General features: G+C 38.0%; 1 protein-coding gene across 4 annotated transcripts in view; it reads right to left on the bottom strand.

Annotated features, from left to right (window-relative positions):
• The window catches only part of si:dkey-178k16.1 (band 4.1-like protein 1), a 61254-nt gene that overhangs the window by 18268 nt on the left and 20065 nt on the right, over window positions 1-22921 (bottom strand). For 3 of the 4 annotated variants that reach the window (XM_036136382.1, XM_012873455.3, XM_036136391.1), the window contains exons 2-10: window positions 16230-16318; window positions 15344-15493; window positions 6860-6964; window positions 6095-6137; window positions 5899-5974; window positions 2390-2608; window positions 2192-2279; window positions 1945-2097; window positions 843-940 (exon numbers count right to left, since the gene is read on the bottom strand). In XM_036136382.1, the coding sequence (XP_035992275.1) occupies window positions 843-940; window positions 1945-2097; window positions 2192-2279; window positions 2390-2608; window positions 5899-5974; window positions 6095-6137; window positions 6860-6964; window positions 15344-15493; window positions 16230-16301 (1004 nt within the window). In that variant the 5' untranslated portion in view covers window positions 16302-16318. Of the gene's footprint in view, window positions 1-842; window positions 941-1944; window positions 2098-2191; window positions 2280-2389; window positions 2609-3337; window positions 3388-5898; window positions 5975-6094; window positions 6138-6859; window positions 6965-15343; window positions 15494-16229; window positions 16319-22921 lie in introns of those variants that run through there. The other variant, XM_036136393.1, reaches the window with a different exon arrangement.

Raw genomic sequence — 22921 nt, 5'->3', positions numbered from 1 at the left:
TCTTTGAAGTAGGGCTCCAATTTTGTTATACCTAATCTGATTAATTGATTCATTTTCCTCCTTTTCGTTTCACAGAAAGGAATTAAAAGGAATTATTTTTTTAAAAAAAACATTGCTTTCATGTCAAGCATGTGGTCTGGGAATTGACTTGAATTTAGAGTGCAACTAAATACAAACTGTGAAACATGCTAGTAAACTATGAAAATATAACAAAATGTTTGCTGCTAGTGGTTTTACACAGTGAAATAAGAACAGGCTTCACTTGTGTAACTTCAAACTAACTTAAAAAAAAAATAAGTAAATGAGTAAATTAAAGTACCTTATGTTATGGTAAAAAATAACTTTCCTCTTTACTATATTTTGACAATATATTTTCCAAAACATATTTCCGGCATTGCAGCCTATTCTCTTGGCGGAAGCCTAATGGGAGCATTGGCAAATTGAAATCCCAATTTTCCAAAAATGAAATCTTAAAAAAATTGCAAATTCAATCTAATCGATTAACATCTCATAGGGATTGCTTGAAAATCTCTGAGAAGGGTCAAAATGCCAAAACCTCAACAAGTTTAAATGAAGAGGGTGGAAAAACACAGCTGATATCAAAAAGAAAACCTGCAATAGATTTTTGGAAAGCCTGCAAAACTACTGATTAAGATTAAGATCAAGAAAATAACAATTATTTGAAACTAAGGCTTTTTAGGAAAAAAAAAAGGACACAAATAAGGGATGTCTTAAACCTAATTAAACAGCCTTGAACACAGACATGCAACGTGTAAACAATCGTGCAGTGTGTGAAGATTTCAGTGCAGGGAAGGAGCGTCTGTCTGTCCATCAGATCCTACCTGAAGAAGGTGTGGTGTTCTATGCAGACCTTCCACAATCGCTTCGAGGCCCGATGGTTGGGCAGCTTGAAGCCTATGGTGCTCTCAAACTGTTCATACTGAGTGGCGAGGGGGAGGAGTGGAGGTAGTGAAGACGGTGGGGAAGGGGGGGGGGGGGGGAAGAAGAAAAGGAGAGTGAGGGAACCAGTTGTGTGGAAAGACGGAAGGATGGGAGCAGGATGAATTGTGTTTATTCCACAGCAATGGAAAATCAATCTTTTTTTTTTCCTTTTTTTATTTACTTGTGGAACTGTATTCTCTTTTCTCATGGCACAATGCCATCTAAAGCCACCCGATAAATCAGTCATTTATGCATCCAGCACTGGGGTTCAGTGGTGCGCAGAGAAGAAGATACTGTCAAATCAATAGTTATTAGCAATAATAGGTCTTCAAAAGGCTCGAAGATGTTCATTCACACGAGAAGGTCAGCTATTGTTCCTCACACAAAAAAATAAAATAAAATCTGCAGGGACAGTGAACGAAAATACTTTAATATAACAAAAAATATTCCCTAGAGGCACAACTGAATTGATAGCTGACTTAAGAGGATAGATATGAAGAAAAAGCTGCCGTATCCTAAAGGCCAAAGAATGAAGCAAAAGTATAATATCTGAAGAGAGCTGAAAAACAAAGTAGGCTTAATATGAAAAAAATCCAAAACCTGTTCGCATTTAAAGCAACAGGAACAAAAGCAGGACAGATCTACCCAAATCTTTCCAGATGTCTCTATAAGGGCTACGGATAATGCCCACAGCAGTTAAGGTGGTTTGCACCAGATCATTCACAGGAACAACACTTTTATCAAACCATGAAATTGCAATTTGTGCGTCTTGGGATCAGCCAAGAAGGGCAGCGATGTAATTTTAACAACTGTGAACCCATGAAAATAAAAATGTGATGTTGGCTCATTGCCTGATAATGCTTCCTTCCATGACTCTCAGTTCCATCAGTGGTTGTGTGGTTGTTTTTCGGTGTGACGCTCAGCATGCAGTAACTGTGTAGTGAGTTCTGGTTAAACCACAAGAATGTGAGGAAAATAAATGTCATTTAAAGTTTTGTTTACCTCTCCGGGACGGATTTTGATATAAAAGTTGCTTCTTTTATAAGAGATCTTGAGAATTTTAGGCCAGGCAAAGCGATTGATCCTGAGGCGGTCTCTGTAGATCAGCAGCCCATTTGCGCTAACGCCAAGCATGATGTCTATTCCCTCAGAATCCTAGAGAAGGTAGAAAGATTGTCAGAAGAATATCAAAAAGCACATCATGGGATGCAAAGTTTCAGCGGGGACAATGAAAGGACTCTCTCTTTGCCTTTGCATGATGCAGATCCACTCCATACATTGAGAGCTTCTTGGCATTTTCAAGGAAGTTCATCTCTGCTTCTGCTGGAGTCATCCCCCTACACAGCAAATCCCAAAATTGGATCATTTATTTCATATCATCTCTTCAAACTCCTTCTTCAGCTCTAAACACTGGCGTCACCGTGGTAATCACAGCTATTTCTCTGACCTGTAGTTACGGTGCAACTCCATCACTCTCTCCTCCAGCTCTCGCGTCTGGTTCGGAGCAAAGTGGAATTCGCTGACGTAGTCCGGGCCGTGTTCCTCAGGGTCGTAGTCTCCCAGTTCGGCCTGGACAGTGTAGGAGCCCAACAGCGCGTGTGTGACAAACGAGCATGGGAGGCGGCCGGAAAGGATGTCATCTCTCAGTTGCAGACACAGGTAGTACCTTAGAAACAAAACAGGAAAAAGTAAGAAGTGCAGAAAACCTTTTATTCCGAGCAAATTACCAAAGTTACAGAAATAAGTTACGTGATTCTAGTCTTTGATATTGAGTCAGAATACTAAGAATGTGTGTGTGTGTGTGTGTGTGTGTGTGTGTGTGTGTGTGTGTGTGTGTGTGTGTGTGTGTGTGTGTTTGTGTGTGTGTGTGTAGGGATGTTAATACATGTCAGCCAATAAAAATGGAGCACATAAACATCTTAAGTCTTTAAATATGCACAGCACACAGCTCTAAATCTGTCTGACCAATATTAGACAGTCTATAAAAGGCAGCTATCTCTTCTTTGTAATTCCATCTGTTTCTTTTGAAGGTCTGTGGGAATCCATTTGCCAGTAACCACTGAGCTGTGAGGCAACTTTGTTTATGAAATGCAAATTAATCAATGATGAAATACTCAACATCCCTCTTTTCTCCCCATAAAAATACAAATCAGCACAATCAAACAAACTTCGACATGAAACACGAGGCCTACTATATCCGAAAAGGAATGGTTGCATTTTTTTTTTTTTTATCATTTGTCATAAAAGGTGACTGAAGCGACAATCTAAAAGGTATTTTACAAGTTATCTTTCTATAAAATGGGAGAGCCCCAAACTGTGACACATAGTAAAACTAAAAAAAAATAATTAAATAATAAAAAAAAACAGATGGCTCATCATTCAGCCACATTCTTGCCTAGGGGTAAGTTGTTGTAGTGGGGGATGTATGGGGCTCTTCATCTGATTCTGTTGAAGAAATTGAAAAAGTAAGTTCAAGTAATCAAGTAATAAATGCCATTTATTTGCTACAGATATGCTTTAGAGCTGCCCCAGAAAGGTGACACCTGCCTCCAGCAAATAGCAGGTGCTTCACAGCTACAAAAACAGATCATTAGTCCATAATTCATACATTAAATAGAACTATTTATGTGTTTTTGTCAATTAGGTGTTTATTTACTAATGTTGAGTTAGAAAAAAGTGAAAGTAAGGCACTCTCTGTTCAACTGTGGCTGCAGTATGGCGCTATATGGCTAAGCTGGTTAGCTATATAGGTGATCCGAAGACCTTTGATTACAGGTGCGTTCACAACTTTCATGTTTTAAATTAGAGTTAACTATTAATATTATAGCTGTCCAATACATAACGAATATATCGTCATCACAATATCAGTGTGTGCGATATGCATGTCACAATTTCTTGTTTGGAGTGCAGTAATTGTTGGCTAATATATTCCAAGTGTTATTAACATGCATTTTTCGTGCTAATCTAATATTTAGCCTCATAGCCACAGAGGCTCATCCTAGACACAAATTACATTACCCAAAATACTAGAGGTCATAAAGAAATTGAAGCACAGATGAATAAGAGAAGCAAGAAGAAAATATGCCCACAGCTATTACAATATTTACCTATATTTTACAGCCCTAAATATAATTCAGAAATAACCCAGGTTCTCCCCCTTCCTTTTCAGATTCTTATAAGGTTCTGAAGTGTAAAAAATTGTTTAGCTTTTCAAATAATGCTTAATCCTGCAAAATACAAAGCAATTGCCTTGTGCTTCTTTTTTGTGCAGTTGTCTGGAAAGGGAACATAATCCTTTATCAATTTGATTAATTGATTACCATAATTTAACCAATACCCCGTTTGGATGATCAGCACCTTAAATACATATTATTTGGTATGCAGACAATTCCTAGTACTCTTGACACTACAGTTTTGAGTCTGAGCTTTATTCTTCACATGACGTTATTTTAGAAATGTTTCACCTTCTTAATTATGTGCCTAAGTTAAGGTAGACAAAAATGCTCTTATGTCAAGCTGCAGAAGCACCTAAAAGACTACTGACAGAAGAAAGAGGCAGGGTTGTCGGCTGAGCCTGAAAACGTATACAAATATAATATTTCAGAAACCTAAATAGGAAAAAAGTTTTTTGTTTTTGTTTTTTTTTGCTTCATCCTGGTGCATTGCTGTGTTTAGGCGGGATGAGTAAAAAAACAAAAACAAATGTTAATTGCCTGGAAGAGCCAAGAGCTTAATCCATTCTTTTGTTATTTAGTTAGAAAACTTAGAGTCAAAGCAGGTACGAGAAGACAAAAGCTTTTCTTGTCATGTGAAGCAAAGTGTACAACTGCTTTTTGGAAACTGCATAGATAAGCAGACTTATCAAACTTGTGAAAGTACCAGCGGAAGAATTTGTCCATGTATCTTCAAGCAATACTGGTTTTTAAACATTTTAAAGCATATCTACCACTGCCAAAACATTTTCTCTTAACCTTTATCTTGTAACACACAAGTGTAGCTAAAAAAAAAATAGAATGTCATAAAAAAGTTAATTTTTTGCACTCATTTCAGAAAGTGAAACTAACACATTGAATATCACACAGAGTATAATATTTCAAGCCTTTGCTTCTTGTCATCTTGGTGATTGTGGCTCAAAATTAATGAAAAGACAAAATGGAATGTCTTAGAAAATTTGAATATTGTGAAAAAAATGTTTTAGCATATTCATAGAAAGTTTAGTGGAAGAAAAAGGTTTGGTTAGAAAAGGAGCAGCAAAATGGATAACCAGAGCCTTGAGCTAATTAAGAAGCAAAATCTGTTCAAGAATTTGTGGGAGCTTCACAAGGAGTCCACTGAGGCTGAGGTAAAGGATCCATGTTGCTTGAAGTCCTATGTAAAGTTTCCACATTCGGGGATAATCTGGGGTTGCCATGTCATCTGCTGGTGTTAGTTCAGTGTGTTTTCTAAAGTCCACAATCAACACAGGATTCTACTAGGAAGTTTCAGAGCAATTCATGCTTCCATATAGTGACAAGCTTTATGGAAACTGGCTTATAATTTATGCCCAACCAAGTATTGAGTGTATTATAATGATCATATATTTTAGAATATCTGACATTTTTGTTTAAAGCATAATTCTTTGTGAGCTTGTGTAAAAATTGAAATTTCTGAGACACTGATTTTTGGATTTTGCAGGCTAAATAAAGGCTCTAAACATGTCAATCCATGTATAATGAATCTATGCAATATAAGCTTCACCTTCTGAAAGGGATGATGAAAAATATATATATTTTATATACATATATATACAACATATGTATATAACCTTTTCATGATATTGTTTTTTTAACTGTATTTATACTTTTCTGTCCTTTAGCAGCTCTCTGATCCCTGTACCCCTCAGAGAGGTCAAATACATCGAGAGAAGAAAAATTAGCTCGGTCAAGTAATACACATTTTTGTTTAAGTCTGACCTACCTTGTGATGTCTTCGATGAGCACAGAGGGGTCTGGAGGGTAAAACTTAACAGCAAATCCAAAGGTCCAGGAACCAACTGTGGAAAAAAAACAGCAGCAAAGCTTTTTTGTGAAGATCTCCACTTTTAAATACAGTGAGTGCACATTCACCTCTATGTGCATATCTGGATAAAACATATACATAGGATAAAACTTACCCCGAATTTGCTTCTTAATCTCTTTGGAGGGATCTAGCCAGTTCTGACAAGTGCAAAAAAGTCTCTTTTTAGAAATTTGACCCACGCAGAATCATCCATATCCATATTTATAGAACACCACCACCGTTCCTCCCTTTTTAAATCTATCTCCCTTGTTGAAAGCCTAATATATTCATGCTAGAGACTTGATAAAGACTTCTGTCATCATAGAAAGTGCTAATGCTTGAACCAAAAATGTAAGCTGATTTTAATTTTGTCATTTCAAAGTGACTAAAGCTTTTATGGTGTGCTGCAGATCAGGAGCAGTTTATTTTTTAAAGGCTGAGCTGCCTGTTCACATTATAAAACGTTAAATGTCATGTATGTCAATCTAAAGCTATAAGGGCTTTATTGTAGTTAAAAGGGCAATTGGAGTTTCAGTGCTCTAATACTGGACAAACAAGACAGGTGGGCATGTGGTGACAAAATCACACTTAAAACAAAATATATTTTTATGTAAAATATATAATTTGTCAAACATGTCTACAAAATCTGTGCTTAATTCTAACAGGAGCTTTAATTGTACAAAGTCATTCGAAATGCCCAAATTGCCACTTTTGCCATTTTTAAGATTTATGGCATGAAAAACTAACTGCTCATAATGAAGGTAAAACCTTTAAAGGACTAAAGTAGGTTACAGCTCTGTTTCTTCTGTTACCAGCATAAGGGGCACAACTTACAGCTTTAAAACAATAACCTATTTTTATTCAAGTTTCCGTGTCTGACCTTAGAATTATCTGAGTCAATGAAAGTCAGGCCAAAGTAGTCCCTCTCCAGCAGGTTCAGATGGCCACACACCATGTCCAGCAGGGTCTGGCCCTTGGCAAATTTCTTTTAAAAACACAAACATATAGACAGGCAGAAAAGAAAATAGAAAAGCAGTTAGTATGTGTAAAGGTAAAAGGCCTATATCACATATCCAGGGGGATAGAAGAATGTGTGTTGCATATTATACTTTTCTATCTTTTCCATGCAGTTTTCTTCAATATTTACCCATAACACAATATGCAAATGACAAAACAATGACATGATACCTCACACAATAAACGCCTGCATTAACAGGAGTGATGTAATAATTACATTCTATAGTCATAAAAGGTAATATGTTGTCAACATTAAAGACTAAGCATCTGTTTGAGCTGTTACAAGTTGTGGGGTCCTGCAGGAATCTATTTTAGGACATTGTTTGTTACATTTATGATTTCTCTGTTATGTTATTATTTCTTAATCTTGTTATTTTTGCTGGAAGTTTTTCAAACAAAGATGTGCACTGCAAACTCTTACCAGCAACATGTTTCCAAATGGTCAAAGTTCAATATGTTATCTCTTTATATCAATACATTTACATTTTTTATCAATTGTAGCTTTAATTCTATGGTGTAAACGCTGCAACAGCCGTAATGTTGCATCCACTCCCCTATTCAAAGCAAACCAGTCCTGACACTGCAAGGCAACTGGGCCACCATACGTTTTACCTAAGCAGCCAAGACATCAAACAATTTTTATCATATTACTAAATCTTTTTTAATATAACATAACCTTCTCCATTAAAAAATAATCATGTTACCCACAAATGTCCTTGTAGTTTCTATCTAGGAAAATGTATGCAGTCAGAATCAATGACATGTAGTTTATTTATAAAACCAAATCCTATTGCAGCAAATTGCATCATTATTATGTTTGCTTTATAGTTGAGTTCATCAGAAGTTGTATCCAACACTCTAATATAGTTTAAAACCTCTTAAGCTGGAAGGTCTATCTTCCAAAAAAAATGTGCACTCATACTTTATAGGGATTTCTGAACTTGCACAATGCCTAAATTGCTAATCTTGTTATGAACTAACATAAAAGTCCTGGAGGATGACGTGGATGTGAACATTTGAAAGTAAATTATTCTGGGCCTGAGTAAATGAGATTTAAATGCCCCAAAAACAAATCCTGCCTAAAAAACAGATGGTTACATAAAATTACTTATGTTTGCTGTAAAGAAGGAAATAAACACAATACATTGTAACTACAATATCTTTGTTACATCTGTAGCAGCTTTGCTGTCCACACAACAAGCAACTGAGAAGTTATTAGAAAAAAATCCAGACGGATCCCTATTGTGGCACAGTTTGGCACAATGTTTTGAAATTTGCAATTTATTCTTGAAATTGAAAATGTGGGATGTTATTATGTATTTGGTTAAAAATCTACAATCACCCCCACCCCCCAAAGAAAAAAAAACATAAAATTTTTTCAGCACTCTTTATTTACACACTCTAATTATAAACTATATATACATTACAAACTATATAGTTATGCTAATGAGTTTGACTTTGATGGATTCAGTGTCCTGTTGGCTTTCATCAGCAACGCATCGTTCGGGCGCTGCTACGTGTGTCGTCGAAACAAGACCCACCAAAACACAAACATGGTCATAAATTGCATTTTGGCTATCTGAGTGCTCTTTTGCGTGGTGTTTGAGCTGTGGTCAGTGGGTTTTAGAATGAAGTAGATACTTTTGTCGAGGAGTCTCGGATGAAGATCTGGGCATGTGATAAATGTGTGTCGCTCTCAGAGTTAGTCAGCTACAAGCGCGTTATTGTTGCTAAAGAGCTCAATCCCCCTTGAACGGGAGCTCGCAGGCTTAAGAGCTCTGGGGAGTTATTCTACTGTACTCACAGTACTCACGTTGCTGATCAATAGTGATGTACACAGCTATAATGGAAGACTGGTTAATCAGTTACACGTCCCACTGTTTCTTTCCTGCGTCTATTTTAAACTTGATAAAGTTGATAAACAGCTGTATTAAAGTTGCACTCAACTCAAGTTCTCTTCTAAATTTCTAAAATAGATTTAACGATTGTCCATTAAGCAACATTTAAACTTTTTTTTCTTCATACTCTTTTTTTTATTGTCAGACTCACAATTTGTCATTTTATCCTGCAGTTCTTTGTACTGAATAGTATTATGTAATTGTTTATATGCTGTTTTAGATATTTATTGTGTTTTATGTGCCTAGTTGTATCTGATTTGAATCTGCTGATCTTGTATGATTACATTAAATGTCACTCATTTCCACATTGTATTTTATCTTATTATTTCTCATAATTTAGTGTTCTTTATATGACCTATAATCATAACTGATATATGTATATGTTTAGATGCACAGGATATGTGGATGCTAAAGCACGTAAAGATGTATAAACTTGAAGAATATTAACAAGGCAAAAGGGTAAATTGACCTGAAAGAGGAAAATTAGGAAAATCTGTGCCAGATTATTCTCAGTCAGTCTTCATTCGTTTCAATCTGAAAGTGAGATAGGTCACCGATCTACTTCAATCTCTCTTCCTCCCTCCTTAGTAGTGGCCGTGACTGAAAAAGCTTCTGTGACTATTTAAAGGTTGAAAGAGCATTTTGTATCTTGCAGTGTTGGAACAGACCACACCCATCTCCTATGAGCCTCTTCAGGGCTGAAATGAAGGCCTGCGTGGGTTGAGCCGGCAGAACTGGCACAGTCAAACACACACACACACACACACACACACACACACACACACACACACACGATCAAACACACACACACACCGCTAAGAGCACACACACCAGATTGATCTCCAAGGGAGACCTGGCTCTTATGGCGACAAGGCAACCAAGCAGCTGTTACCATGGAAACAGGAGTAATAGGTCCCCTCAGTCTGTGCGCACGCCCTCTCACTTCCTCTGTCTCCTTTTACTACAAGGCCAGAGCTAACCTTTGTTGTGAGAAATTGGAATTACAGTGAGCATAACATTAAAAAAATGTAAGTAGCCTGATTAATTTGGCTGTGCAGCGCAATTTGTCTCTGTCAGAAAAAATATATATATTTTATTCAGACTTTGCTGCATATAGGCTGCCATGTGTGAGAACAGTGAGAGAATGATGCAGATAAATGGCCAGAGGGTGTTGTTTGAGATTTTATTGCAAGTGTAGCATTTTTTCTTCTCAAACTGAAGTTGCAACAAACATCTCAGGACATCTCTAAAGCATGGGAACCAATTCAGATGCATCAGATTAGAAGTTGTTGTTACACCAATTGGATGAAGTCACATTTCTGTCACTAAATCTGTTCCATGAGGCTAGTCCTCAAAATCCACTCGGCCGATTGCCTCACCTACGGAGACCAGTTGAGGACAGGCATTCAGCTGGTGTTTAAGCACAAATCAAACAACAAATACAGCATCGTCCCAGTATAGAAGCACAAATTAGAAACCAATTTTAATTTTAATTTTAAACCTACTATATGTGACTAAATGATCTCGTTTAACTTGTTTCATTGAGGTTTTGAAAACAAACTAGTGTGAAAGTCCTGGCTGCATTGAAAGCAACCATTAAAGGTTTTAACTTCCATAATTTCCATGCTAACACCTGTGCACCTAGGCACCTACATACTAGCTTGGCTTTACTTAACCGTCTTTTGAGTGCACCGAATAAATACAGAGGGATTAGAGTAACCGGTCGTCTGGAGCTCTGAGCTTGTGAAGGAAGATCTCCTTTCCATGTTTGCAGCAATAACTTAACTATTATGATTACAGAAACGATCAAAAGAGTCTCTTGTTGTTATTTTTTCTCTCTTGGTCTCTGTTCTATCAAAATTTTGGTCTTGTCTGATCTTAGACTTGGGTTAAGTGGCCATGACTACAACGCTAAAGATAAGTTTGATTGATTGTACTAGTTTGATAAGAACTAAAAAGCAAACATTTTCAGTTGTTCCAAGCACTCGGCTTGTGATCGGGGGAGACATAACTTTTTCGGCTGCAGATCCTCAGTTCAGGAACAGTCTCCCTCTTTTTGTGAGGTCAGCTGGATCTTTAATTTTAAGTCTCTTTTAAAAACTAATCTTTTTAAACAGGCTTTTAATTCCACAGAGAACGACCGTTAGGCAAGCCTTTGTTACTAATTTGCCGTTTATTCTGGGTTTTATTACTTATACTGTCACCCTTGGATTTTTGCTTATTGCTTTTGTTCTATATTGCTTTTTTATTTCCCTTTTAGTTCTTATGTAGGCCTCCCTGTACAGCACTTTGGTTTTTAAAGCGCTTTATGAAATAAATGGCAATGATGATGGTGCTACTTCCACTACAAAATGCCCCACAGTAGTTTACCTGAGGTAGGACTAAGAAAAAACTATCTATATTACATTTGCGTTGGTGCCCACGTGTGTTTATCAGATACAAAGATGTGTTATTACCGTATTGTTGCTGTTACTGTAACAAGAAATGAAGATATTTGAGGAACTTTATCACAAAGAAGAGAGTCCTTGTAAAACAAACTACCTGAGAATTGATTCAGAGCAAATGCTTGACAGCTTTTCAAGAACTGTTTAAAAGCCAGCTGATCGGTGAGATGTTTTTACAACCTGCACCTACAGTATGCCGATTGTTAAGCCAAGCTGTATACTAAATAAAAAGAAATACAAAAGAGAATAAGAGTTAGACTGCAGAGTGTTCTAGCAGTAAAAATAAGCAGTAGAACCACTGGGTGATGACATGCAGAAATAAATAATATGCCTGGTGAAATACGTGGTTGTTAAATTAAGTAAACAGTAGGGTTATAACAATTATTACTAAAGAGCAAGATGCTTTATTAATGAAAGATTTTAAATAAGTGAAGTAACATATGTAAATGTTGAAGCTCATGCCTAAAAAAATAAATTAATAAAATACCCTCAGGTAAAGAGCTAGACACAGTAATGCACTATCCACAGTCAATATCCATAATGCTGTGTGCCAAATATCAATAGGAGGTTTAGCCTCCTTCCCTGCTCCCTTTTTATTATCCTTTCCAGCTTGCTCTGCAGACATTACGACTCTAATTAAAGTAATGATTTCACTGCATTTACCGTTCAGTTCCAGTTTGCTTATACCCTACATTAAACCACTCATCCATACTAGCACGCAAACAGGCACTCCCCGTTGTTTATCCCTCTGCTTCATCTTTCTCTCTACCTCCACATCCACCCTTCATCTTTTCCTCTTCTTCTCTGCCTCCCCCGTTCTATTTTCTTCCCCCGGTCAAACATAAGAGCACTCATGGATCAGCTGTATGGATTTCCTGTCACAGCCCACTACCTCAAGTGTCACTTCCCAGATGACCTGCAGAAATGTGGGTGTGTGTATGTGTACATGTAGCTAAGACTGGAGAAAATCTGGGTGCTGAGTTGGAGGAAAAGGGCATTTGTGTGTGATCTGAGAGGTCAGCTGTGTGGCAGTGAGCGATAAATCGAGTACAGGCGGCAGGGGGGGAGCTTGGGAACCAACAAGCCCACATCACATTTCATCAGCAGCCGCGGTCAAGGGGGCTCCACTTAAGGTTCTAACTATGAATCCATGCAGCTCTGAGAGACATCCACAGGATCTGCGAAACTTCTCCCACGTGACATACCTATCCACAATTCATTTCTGCTGAGAAGAGGCGTTTTCTTCGGCACCCGATCGTGAAGAATACGTGGATTGCAGTGAAATTGAAATAAACCAGAAGCAAAGAGATTTCACTGAGCTGCAATCTGCTGTTTACAAACACAAAGGCTATAGCATAGAGCCGCGATTAATGGAAGCTTGGGATTTCTTATTTGAGCTTGCCATCCCCCACGCCCCCGATGATGGGAGCAGCATCACTATGGCATTTTCTTCCTCAGAACCATGCAGCTATAAACTTGTGGCGTGGGGAGTAAAGCTAAGGTTTCTGAAACATGGACTTGCTTCTCACACACCAGAGAGAAATTAGCAGGAAATCAAAACAGCCCAAATGAAACCTTATAAAATCACCTTCTCTTACTATGTATTTACAGGTCAACAGAATTGCCCATGGAGAAACGAACTTCTGAGGAAAATGTTAATACAAACAATAATAGCTTTCAAATCCAAAAGCACCATACCAACTCTTAAGCACGGTAAGGGAGCATCATGCTAAGGAACTGTATAGTTGTTGGTGATATTATTGTGGAAAAGTTGGACTACCTTCAAATTCTTCAACTTTAGATCAACATAATGGCTAGATGGTTGAAACCTGACCTATCCAACAAGATAACAACTCCAAACACATTAAAGCTGATTTTGAAATGGATAGACTCAACTGAGTCTGTGCCAGGAAGTGAATAAAGCAGCGGAAAAAATCCTTCATTGTCTCAGTTGTACCTGCAGCAAAGCAAAAGGCAAATGGAAACATGCAGATACACACAAAGGTAAAAAAAATATAAAAACTTAAAATCTAAATATTTAAATAATCATTTTCCAATAATAAAAGCAGCTATGAAGAGTTGACAGCTATGAAGAGTCTGCAGTGTCAATGTAACACTATAAAAGACATTTAACCAAATAACAGCGGGAGTTCTGTGCTGTACGTAATGAATTCAAAAATGGGGAACACAACAGATAATGGCATTCAAAAAAGGTGGATATGGCACCGCATGGCTAAGTAGGAGAGTAGTTGCACCATATGCAGTGGCGAATTTGATCGCCATAGCTGTCCTGGGCTAATAGTTGCATCTTGGGGTTCTCAGTGCCTCCATAATGACAACTAATTGCCATCTACTGGGCAACGGGTTGTTTTGGAGTCATGCCAGGAGAAAGCCTTTTTCTACCCTGCCATGACAAATGTAAAACATGTGGAGTTCTCTAATTGCTACTAAACTGGAACTGTGTTTTTGTCAGATCACATTAAGGTGGAGCTTTACAGGAGCAAGTATTTCTGAACGAGACAGAGAACAAATATTTAGAATATCGCTACATGTTCACACATCCGTAACCCTGTGGGGTGGGCCTCTATTTGTTCAAGGTTTTATGAACTATTTGAAATACCAAGATTTGTATCCAGGATGTGGTGGGCTCTGACCCAGAAGAGGAAGATAGCTCATTACTGGGTGTTTCGGCATAATAGAAAAATACCCTGAATCAAGGTTGAATTTTTCTATAACTCTTCATGTGAAAAATATATTCTTCTCACTACTATAATAAAATAAGAATTTATTTCAAGATCTTTTATCCACTTTTATGAGGGGTGGGGCCTTGTAGACATTGAGCTAATTAGCTAAAGCTAACAGCTCCACAAAACCACCAAATAACAACCACATACACAAAATCAAGCAATCATTTATTTACACATACCTATTGTTAAGTTTAGTTGTATTAATATCATAAAATGCTGCATAATATTTAATAACAAGTTCCGAAATTTGATTTCCAACATTTTTATAGCTGGTTACAGCAGGTTTGAGTAGGTGCCTGGCCGCCATAGGCACCACCATAGGGCCACGCAACCATCCCCTGTCACAGCCCACTACCTCGAGTGGCAGACCTGGTCTACGCGATGGATGATGGTAATGTGGCTGTGATTCGGGACCCTAGGTTATACCCTGTGCCTCTTTGGCCTGGAGGCTACTGTTTTTGTGCTTCACTGACAACCTTCCTCTGTGTGGGGCTTTGGGGTGGTGCCTCGGATCTGATTGTCAGAGTCTGCTTCAGCCTTCCAGAGCCGTGTCTGCCTGTCCTTTACTGCTCCAGGATGTTGTGTGTTGTGGTCGCTCTGCTGTTCTTGTCACTCTAACAACTGTGTACCTCCAGGTGACAAACCCGCCAACGTACACCCACTCAGCAAAAACACACTCATGCACACACCCATGCTTTCCCACAAACCCAGTCTGGAGATGTTGCTATACAACATATTTTCTTATCTAAATGACAGTAAGCATTTGAAATCATTTAAGGTTCATTATGTGAAAGCCCATAGATTCTCATCAGCTTGTGTTAAAGGTACAGTGATGCTATACATCACCCAATATCTCTTTAATGTCTCATATATTTTTAAATCTGTTTTTTTTTCTCCAAGAATGTGTATTGATCAGTTGGGAGAGCTTTTTATCTGGCCTGATCTTTTATCTGTAAGGCAACCTTTTGGTTAGCTTAACTGTGTTTAAGTTAGTATGGCTGTGTGTCACGATAAGAAGTGAAGCTCCTTGGTCACACTGAGAACCTTGACTTATCGCACAAAGCTTTAAATTCTGCTTCACAGCAGAGGTTGGAGCTCTAAGATTTTAATCTGATTTAATAGCCTAGGTGTTAAATGAGGTGTTTGATTTAAGGGAAAAGCAATGTCTGTGTTGAAGGTATTTCTAAAATATTAGTTGTTTGTTTAAATCTGTGGTTTTTAAAAATATTTGATGTGTAAATTAAGTGGGCTATCATACCTCAGCTGCAGTGTCATACTCTGAGCCATCAAGGAGAGATACTTTGACAGGGACAGTCTTGAGCCTTTTAGTGGTTTTCTGGGGTGATCTGGAGGCTTTGCTGGGGGTCTTCTCTGAGCTATCATCCATGTCTCCCTGGTCCTCAGGAACCTGCGAGAGAGAAAAGTCAGCTGAGCCAGAGAACAGGGACTTCCAGCACTATGCATACCTAAATGCTTCTACTTGCAAAAGTATTAAAACACCTTGAACTATTTAACATATTGTATCACCACCATAAACTTTGTATGTATTTTAGAAGGACAGACAAGACTCCAACAGACATTTGAGGCCTTAACAGAACATCCATATCTATATTAAATAGATTAATAGATATATTCATTTACTAGTAGGGGAACTCTTTTTTTCAAAGCAGGTGACTTGTCAAGACAGTTGGTTTCACTTGATTGTATTTCGGCGTATCAGATAAATGATGTTAAAAAAACAATTGCATGCTACACATCAAATTGTGTGATATTTTAAAAGCCATGTCTCCTTTTTCTTTTCACTTCACACTTAAACATGTATCGATATTTCATGTAAAATTTCAATAAAAACACAACAGAGTTTGTCAAGCTAACATGACAAAAAGTTCAAGGTGTATTTATGTTTCAAGTCATTGTATCTAAATTTTGATTTTCAAGAAGTGTTAAGTGTTTCTCCCATCAAACAATTTAGTCTTAATATAAAAGACGAATAGCAAATGCTTGAAAGGTCAGCTACTGCTTTAAGATGTTAGTTATTGGCTCTGACAGGAAGGGCGAGCTGTCTTGCATATCAACTAGAAGACTGCAAGGGCCCTAAGTGATTGAGAGGACTACAGCTGCTGTGGGTTTCACAATGCTCCCACCTGATTGGTCCTCCTGGCGTCACCCTCCATTGCCGTCTTCATTTCCCCTGCCAAAACCGCCTCTGTTGTCATAGAAATGGATTACAGCCCTGCAAATGTACAAAAAAATAAATAAAAAATAAACAGTCAAAAACAACTCTTTTCTACCATTCCGCGACTCAATATGAAGCTTTTAGTGCTATGAAAAGTCAAAGCGTCTGACGAGCTCAATTAGACTCAAGACCTGTGAGCCAAATGCTTTCACATCAACAAACAGCTCACTGAGTCTTGACTTTAACTGACATTTGGTAGTGGAATGACTCGCCGCGGAGGTTATACCTGTAGCGACAACTCATTCAATTTCCTTTACAGCCGACAGCCACTACCGAGGAGGCTTTAATTATCCTGTGCTGCCATCCAGCAGAGGTGCATCTCCTAATATATGTGTGGTCATCGCGTTGTGCGCAAAGCAAAAGGGTATAGCTCAGTCGGCCCTGGCTTACAGCCTCCCACAGGAGCACTCAGCTTGAAGAGCGTTGGCTTCAGGATGCTCTTTTCTCACGCTAGCAAAGGAGATAGCATAAATTACATCAGCCTGAGAGCCCCGCAGCAGCAGCACACTGAGATAGGGAATAAAAGGAAGACGCGAAGGAAAGAGAGGACACCGAGAACACGTCTGAGGACGAGACAGGAGGAGCGAGGGAAGAGCCAAAGACGAGGAAGAGGAGGGAAGAAGTATAAGAATGTTGCAACATGCCAGTAAGATGGAGACAGAAGAAGCTTATCATTTGAAGGTGACCACTACTGCACTGAAGCCGGGCTCTTGCACAGCAGTATTTCTCCAGGTTACATGCTGGAAAAAAGCTCATATTCAGATTAACTTTAATAGGCCGTGTATTATGCGAGATAAAGTAATTTAGCATTACTACGAAAGGTGAGGCCAGGGTCACAGGCTTCTGGAAGCTTTAAATAGTGCTTTGTAAAAGTGTTTCCCACCTTACATATATTTTCCCCGATTTAGATTTTTAGCACACTTCAGTGTTTCAGATCATCAAACTAATTTTAACATCACACACAGACAACTCTAGTAAATTTTAAACACTGTTTTTAAATGACAACTTTATGAAAATAAAAAAGCTATTCAAACTATGATTGCCCTATGACAAAATATGAATGGTTCCTTGTTAAATCATGAATTAACTGTGGGTCTAAACACATTGTTTCAGTTCATGATCACCAGGCACACACATACCAGATTACCGTCTGACTTGTAAAATCAAGAAACCACTTAAATAGAATCTACCTGAAATTAAGCAGAATAAAAAGAACTTAAATACTTTGTTCCATGATTTTCAGAAAGCCGGCAAAACATGACAAAGGGTTTCCAAAAGCCATTTCTAAGTTGAACTCCATTTAGAGCTATATCTACAAATGAGTGAAACATGGAACTGTGTTAACAAAAAATTCTGGAATGGACAGCCCACAAAAATTACTCCAATAAACACAAACGACTCCCCCAGGAGGTCACAAAGAACCCAGAACAACTTCTAAAGCTCAGCAGGCTCCACAAGCCTCAGTTAGTGAGGCCTGTTCATGATTCATCAGTAAGAAAAAAACAAAATGCAATCAATGAGTGTTCCAAGGCCAAAACCACTGCTGCAAATAAAAGGAACATAAAAGCCTGTCTCACATTGACTAATAATTTAAAAAGAAAATCTTGAAGATCCCCAAAACTTTTAAGAAAATACTGTTGACTGTAATAACAAATTTTAACAGCTGTGCATCTCATTAGTGAACCCCGGTCTCTCCTCTGCTTCTACATCACATGGATCATCCCCAGTGCCGCTCAGCAATCCACAGCAAAGAGTTGCTTCCACGGCCGCAGCAACAGTTGAACTCAGATCCACAGCTGCAGCAGGTCTCCTCCTTAAGGTCTCCTCCAATGGTTCCAACATCCTCTGGAGCGGTCTTCAGTTGCTGTTTTTTTTGTGTGTGTGTGTATGTCTCTGTTGTTATCATGTCCCTGCCTTGCTTTTTGTAGTTAATTTCTTTGTGTTTATTAGTGTCAGTAAGGTGTTGCAATTTTAGTTTGTTTCTTTTGTGTTTAGTTTATTCTGGGCTCGACACGGGGAGCGACGTCACTCCCTCTCCATTAATTTGCTACGGAACTTGTGCGGACAGTCACTTGCCCTCCTCCAGCCAAGTGACCGCCGAAATTTGTGAGTGTGAAATTTCAAGCTCGTAAATGTGAACGTACATGTTGGCTTGTGACGCGATACAAGAAACAACTTTTGTCGCTGTCGCTTGACACTAAAGCCATTTATCTGGAACAGCCCTGAGGTGCGACCTTAAAATGAGGATATTCTCCAAGCTATTTGCTTCTTTGTAATAAAGGATGAACCTGGTTGTATTATTGTTTCGTAGAGTTGACATAATAGCAAGATTTCAGTAAATTCCAGAAATATCATCTGACTCTTCATCCTTGTCGGCCACAGACTGCTTTGAAAATATCAAAAGCCCTCCAATTTCATAACCAGTAAAATTTCTGGGAAGCAAGTAATTCAACAGCACAATTTAAAATGGTGCCGTCTCTGTTACGTCCCATGTGTTGGGTCTTCACTACGGTGGCGATGAAAGCCATTGGCCGTTGTGGTCGCTCCCTGTGTTTCGAGCCCATTAGTGTATTCCTGTGTTCTTTTCCATATGTATTGTATTTAATTACCATGTTCAATATTAGCTTTTTTCCCTTGTTTTGTTGTATGTTATTTGCATATTAGTTGCTCCCTCTGTGTTAGTCTCCATTAGTTTCCCTAGTGAACTCACCTGAATTCTATGTCATTCTCCACTCTTCCCTCAGTATATAAACTGAGTTGTCATTGCTCGTGTCTGGATTCTCCATTACCATGTGCATAACTCTCTGTCCATTTAACTGCCATATTTTTCCGTTACCCAGTTTCACTGCCTGATTCTCTGCTTGTGCTCTGCTCCTCATGCATTCTTTAAGTTTTGTCTTTTGTTATTATTAAATAGTTGTATTCATTATGCTACTCCCAACTTCCTGTCTGTCCTTTGGTCCTGTAAACAACCTACACTACATGACACCTAAGGGATACCATTAGTGACCTCAAGCTTACTTGGAATATGCAGCAGGAGCCAAAGCGAAGAACAATTCTGTGAAATAGAAAAAGACTTTTTCCACAGCAATATATGCCAGCAGAATTTATTTTAGATAAAATTATTAAATAATCTTAAAATTTCCAAAATCTTCATTTTTCAGAAGGTTTTGTTTATTAAAAATCCAACAAAAGGTTTATTGAAATCAGAAAATTGTGTTCCATTACTCCTGGAATATATCACTTGTTTTTAAGATCCAGCTTCTTCATTAATTACTTATAAATTCATTAAAGAACTAAAAAAAAAGAACCATGACTAATTGTACTTATAGGCCTTAATCTTCTTAAATTACCCTACCCTGTTAAAACATTTTGTTAAGCAAGAGAAATTACCTGCATCAGTGCACATCATTAATTTACAATCAACAATGATGTAAAGTGGCCACCCACAAGTCATCATTTCCATAATCTTACAACTTTTCTTTTCCAGCCAGCATGAACGATATCAATTAGGAGCCCCGTGAGGCTTATTTTGGCTGTAGTTCCCAGTGTGAGGGCAACACAGTAAGTAAAGCTGGGCTTCACATCTTTTCCACATGACAGAATTTTCGTAATAAGAAAAGATTCATAGTGAATGTAAGCATCAATTTCATCAAGTTTAACAAATGCCAGCAATTGATGTCAGGTCTATTTTGAAAAACATATTTCACTCAATTCAGAAAGTGAATTGCCGCTACTAGATTTTGATTCGTTAAAGGTATATAGCCACGTTATATGCCTATACCAAAAAGACCAAATTCCAATTGATAATAAGGCTATGTACTCCAAGCATCCATCCAGACAGTGCTTGATAGTCCTTTTTGAGTCTAAAAATAACTACATCATCGGGTGCGATGAGCAGATGAAAACAGACGTAGCTGCATCTACCGGCAGAACTATCAGAAAGCCATATGGCGACTAATAAATCACTACTAAATAATACCAAACCGAGCCTAAGCCCTCTGAAATACCTTCCGGTAAAGTGGTAGGTTGGTGTGATTGAAGAATAAAACGTTATTAATTAAATAAATCAATTTATAGCAACTATAAGTGTCTCATATCAGAAGACGATAAAGAAAATTCCCATTCATAAACCAAAAACAGTGACACAGCATCAAGGTGAGAACCAGTCAATCGATCTATTTATAATGTTGTTTGTACTTAAGACTGTAAAGGCTAAGAAGAGCATTGCTATCACTATTATTACAGTATTAATAAGGACACTTACTCACAGTTTGCTGGGAGATGCTAATAGACGTTAGCTGCTTCCCTGTTTATCCCCTTCTGCACATGTGCAGTGTCATCCGTGATTATAAATAAACACTAAGGGCTTTATTTATCAACAAACTGAGCAAGGTGTCAAACTCCAAAATTATAGCTATTATGCAAGCAAGTTTTAATAATCTTTCATAAAAACTTTGTATGCAACCAAAGTGAGTTAGTGATGTATAAATTAAAAAAGTCAAATAACTTGGCTATGCACCTTCAAGCATAGAAGGAAATATTTCAAGTCTTGTAATTTTGATGACCACTTCTTAAACATGATGAAACCCCAACATACAGAGTTATAAAATTAGAATCCTGAACATGGGCTACAAATGTAGCATTCCTCTCGTCAAGTCACCAGAGATAATATCAGAAGCATCTTAGCCTTAACTAAGGAGAAAAAGACATGGACTGTTGCCAAGTGGTCTCACGTCCTCATTTCAGATGAAAGTAAAGTTTGCATTTCATTTAGAAATCAAGGTCCCAGTGTCTGAAGGAAGGCTGGAAAGGAACAGAATCCATGTTGCTTGAGGTCCAATGCAAAGTTTCCACAGTCAGCGATGATTTGGGATGCCATGTCATCGTCTCGTGTCCATTGTGTTTTTCTTCAGGCCAGTCAATGAAGCCCTCTGCCAGAAACTTTTAGAGCAGTGTATGCTTATTCGGATTTCATTTTCCAGCCAGGCTTAACAACTGCCCACACTGCCAAAAGTACCAAAAGCTGGTTCAGTGACCATGGTGCTCCTGTGCTTGATTGGCCAGCAACCTCCCCTGACCTGAACCCCAAAGAGAATCTGTGGGCTGTTGTCAAGAGGAAGATGAGCGACACCAGAACCAACAAGGCAGATGACCTGAAGGCAGCTATCAAAGCAATCTGGGCTTCCATTACACCTAGGCAGAATCACAGACTGATCGCCTCTATGCTACGCTGCATTGATGATCATTTGTAATATTCTAATTTTCTGAGTCACTGAATTTTGGGTTTTCATTATCAGTAAGGCAGAATCATCCAAATTACAAAAAAAGAGGCTTGAAGAATGTCACTCTATGGATATCAAATGCAGATTATACATGGGTTTCACTTTCTAAAATGAGTGACAAAAAACTGTGAACTTTTTCACAACTGAAATGTTTTGAGATGCATCTATACTTAAGCACTGCAAATCTGTTTATTTGATAGATTATCAAGACGCAGTATTACATATAGTTTAATTCAGTTGTATAATTCTTAAAATTCTGTATTACACTCTATTGTCAATGTCATTTGGATTCCTGTTTCAGTCATCCATCCATTATCTAGACCCACCAGTCACAGGGCAAAACAGAGACACACGACAAACAACCCTTTCACCCACAGAACCATTTAGGGTGACCCACTGACCTAGCAGTCTTGTTTTTGGACTGTGGGAGGAAACTCCATGCAGAAAGACTCCAGATTGAGATTCGAACCCAGGACCTTCTTGCGGCAAGTCAGCAGAGGTATGTTTCAGCAAGTCAGCTGTTACTAATAAACAAATTATGACGCCTCTTCAAACAAAACAAAAAAAACCTAGAGATGTACCAATAAATTGCACACAAATTAGAATCAGCCAATTTTCCTGGCTCTGAGCAGTGATCAGCAGGTCAATAGTAAAACATCTTTTTTTTTCTTTTGAATAAATGCAGAAAAAACTAAGAACTCCAATCATTTCAATCTATAAATGCAGCTACCAACAGGAGGTGTTTCATGGCCTTTTAAAAAAAAATTGCAGATGCCTTAATGGGTATGTTGCTAATTAGTTCATTCAGATTTGAAAAAGCTGTTAGCCTGTCAGACAAAAGTACATTTACGGTCCTCAGAAACAAGGATTAAAAAATCTAGCTCTGTAACAGACACGAGGAAGCATAGTGTCCTATTTTGTCGACACAACGCTTTGCTGTCCCATGGTATGCCTGTTAAAATGGACAAATTGCACGATGTCCAGATGCTGACATTTAAAAAAGGGAAATATTGGCCTGCAAATAATATCTGTCAACGTTGTTATTTTCGGGCCACCTTGTACACCACCAAAGCTTTGCAAAGGTACAATAAATAAAGAATATAAATGGTCCCAAGAAGGATATTAATCCAGACTTGGAATGTTTTCCAGGTCTAAAACTGACTTTTCAAGAATGCTTGAATGGAAACCTGAATTAAAGTGTACGTCTTTTTAGATGGAGGTTCAAATCTCATATCTCTCAAATCTTATACATCCAAAAACACATTTGATTTGGCATTTTTAAAAACACGAATATTACCTTTGTGAATAAACAATA

The sequence above is a fragment of the Fundulus heteroclitus genome, chromosome 1 (assembly GCF_011125445.2).
Source record: "Fundulus heteroclitus isolate FHET01 chromosome 1, MU-UCD_Fhet_4.1, whole genome shotgun sequence".
In the NCBI taxonomy this organism is placed as follows: Eukaryota; Metazoa; Chordata; class Actinopteri; order Cyprinodontiformes; family Fundulidae; genus Fundulus; species Fundulus heteroclitus.
This window is presented reverse-complemented; position numbering and strand designations above follow the sequence as displayed.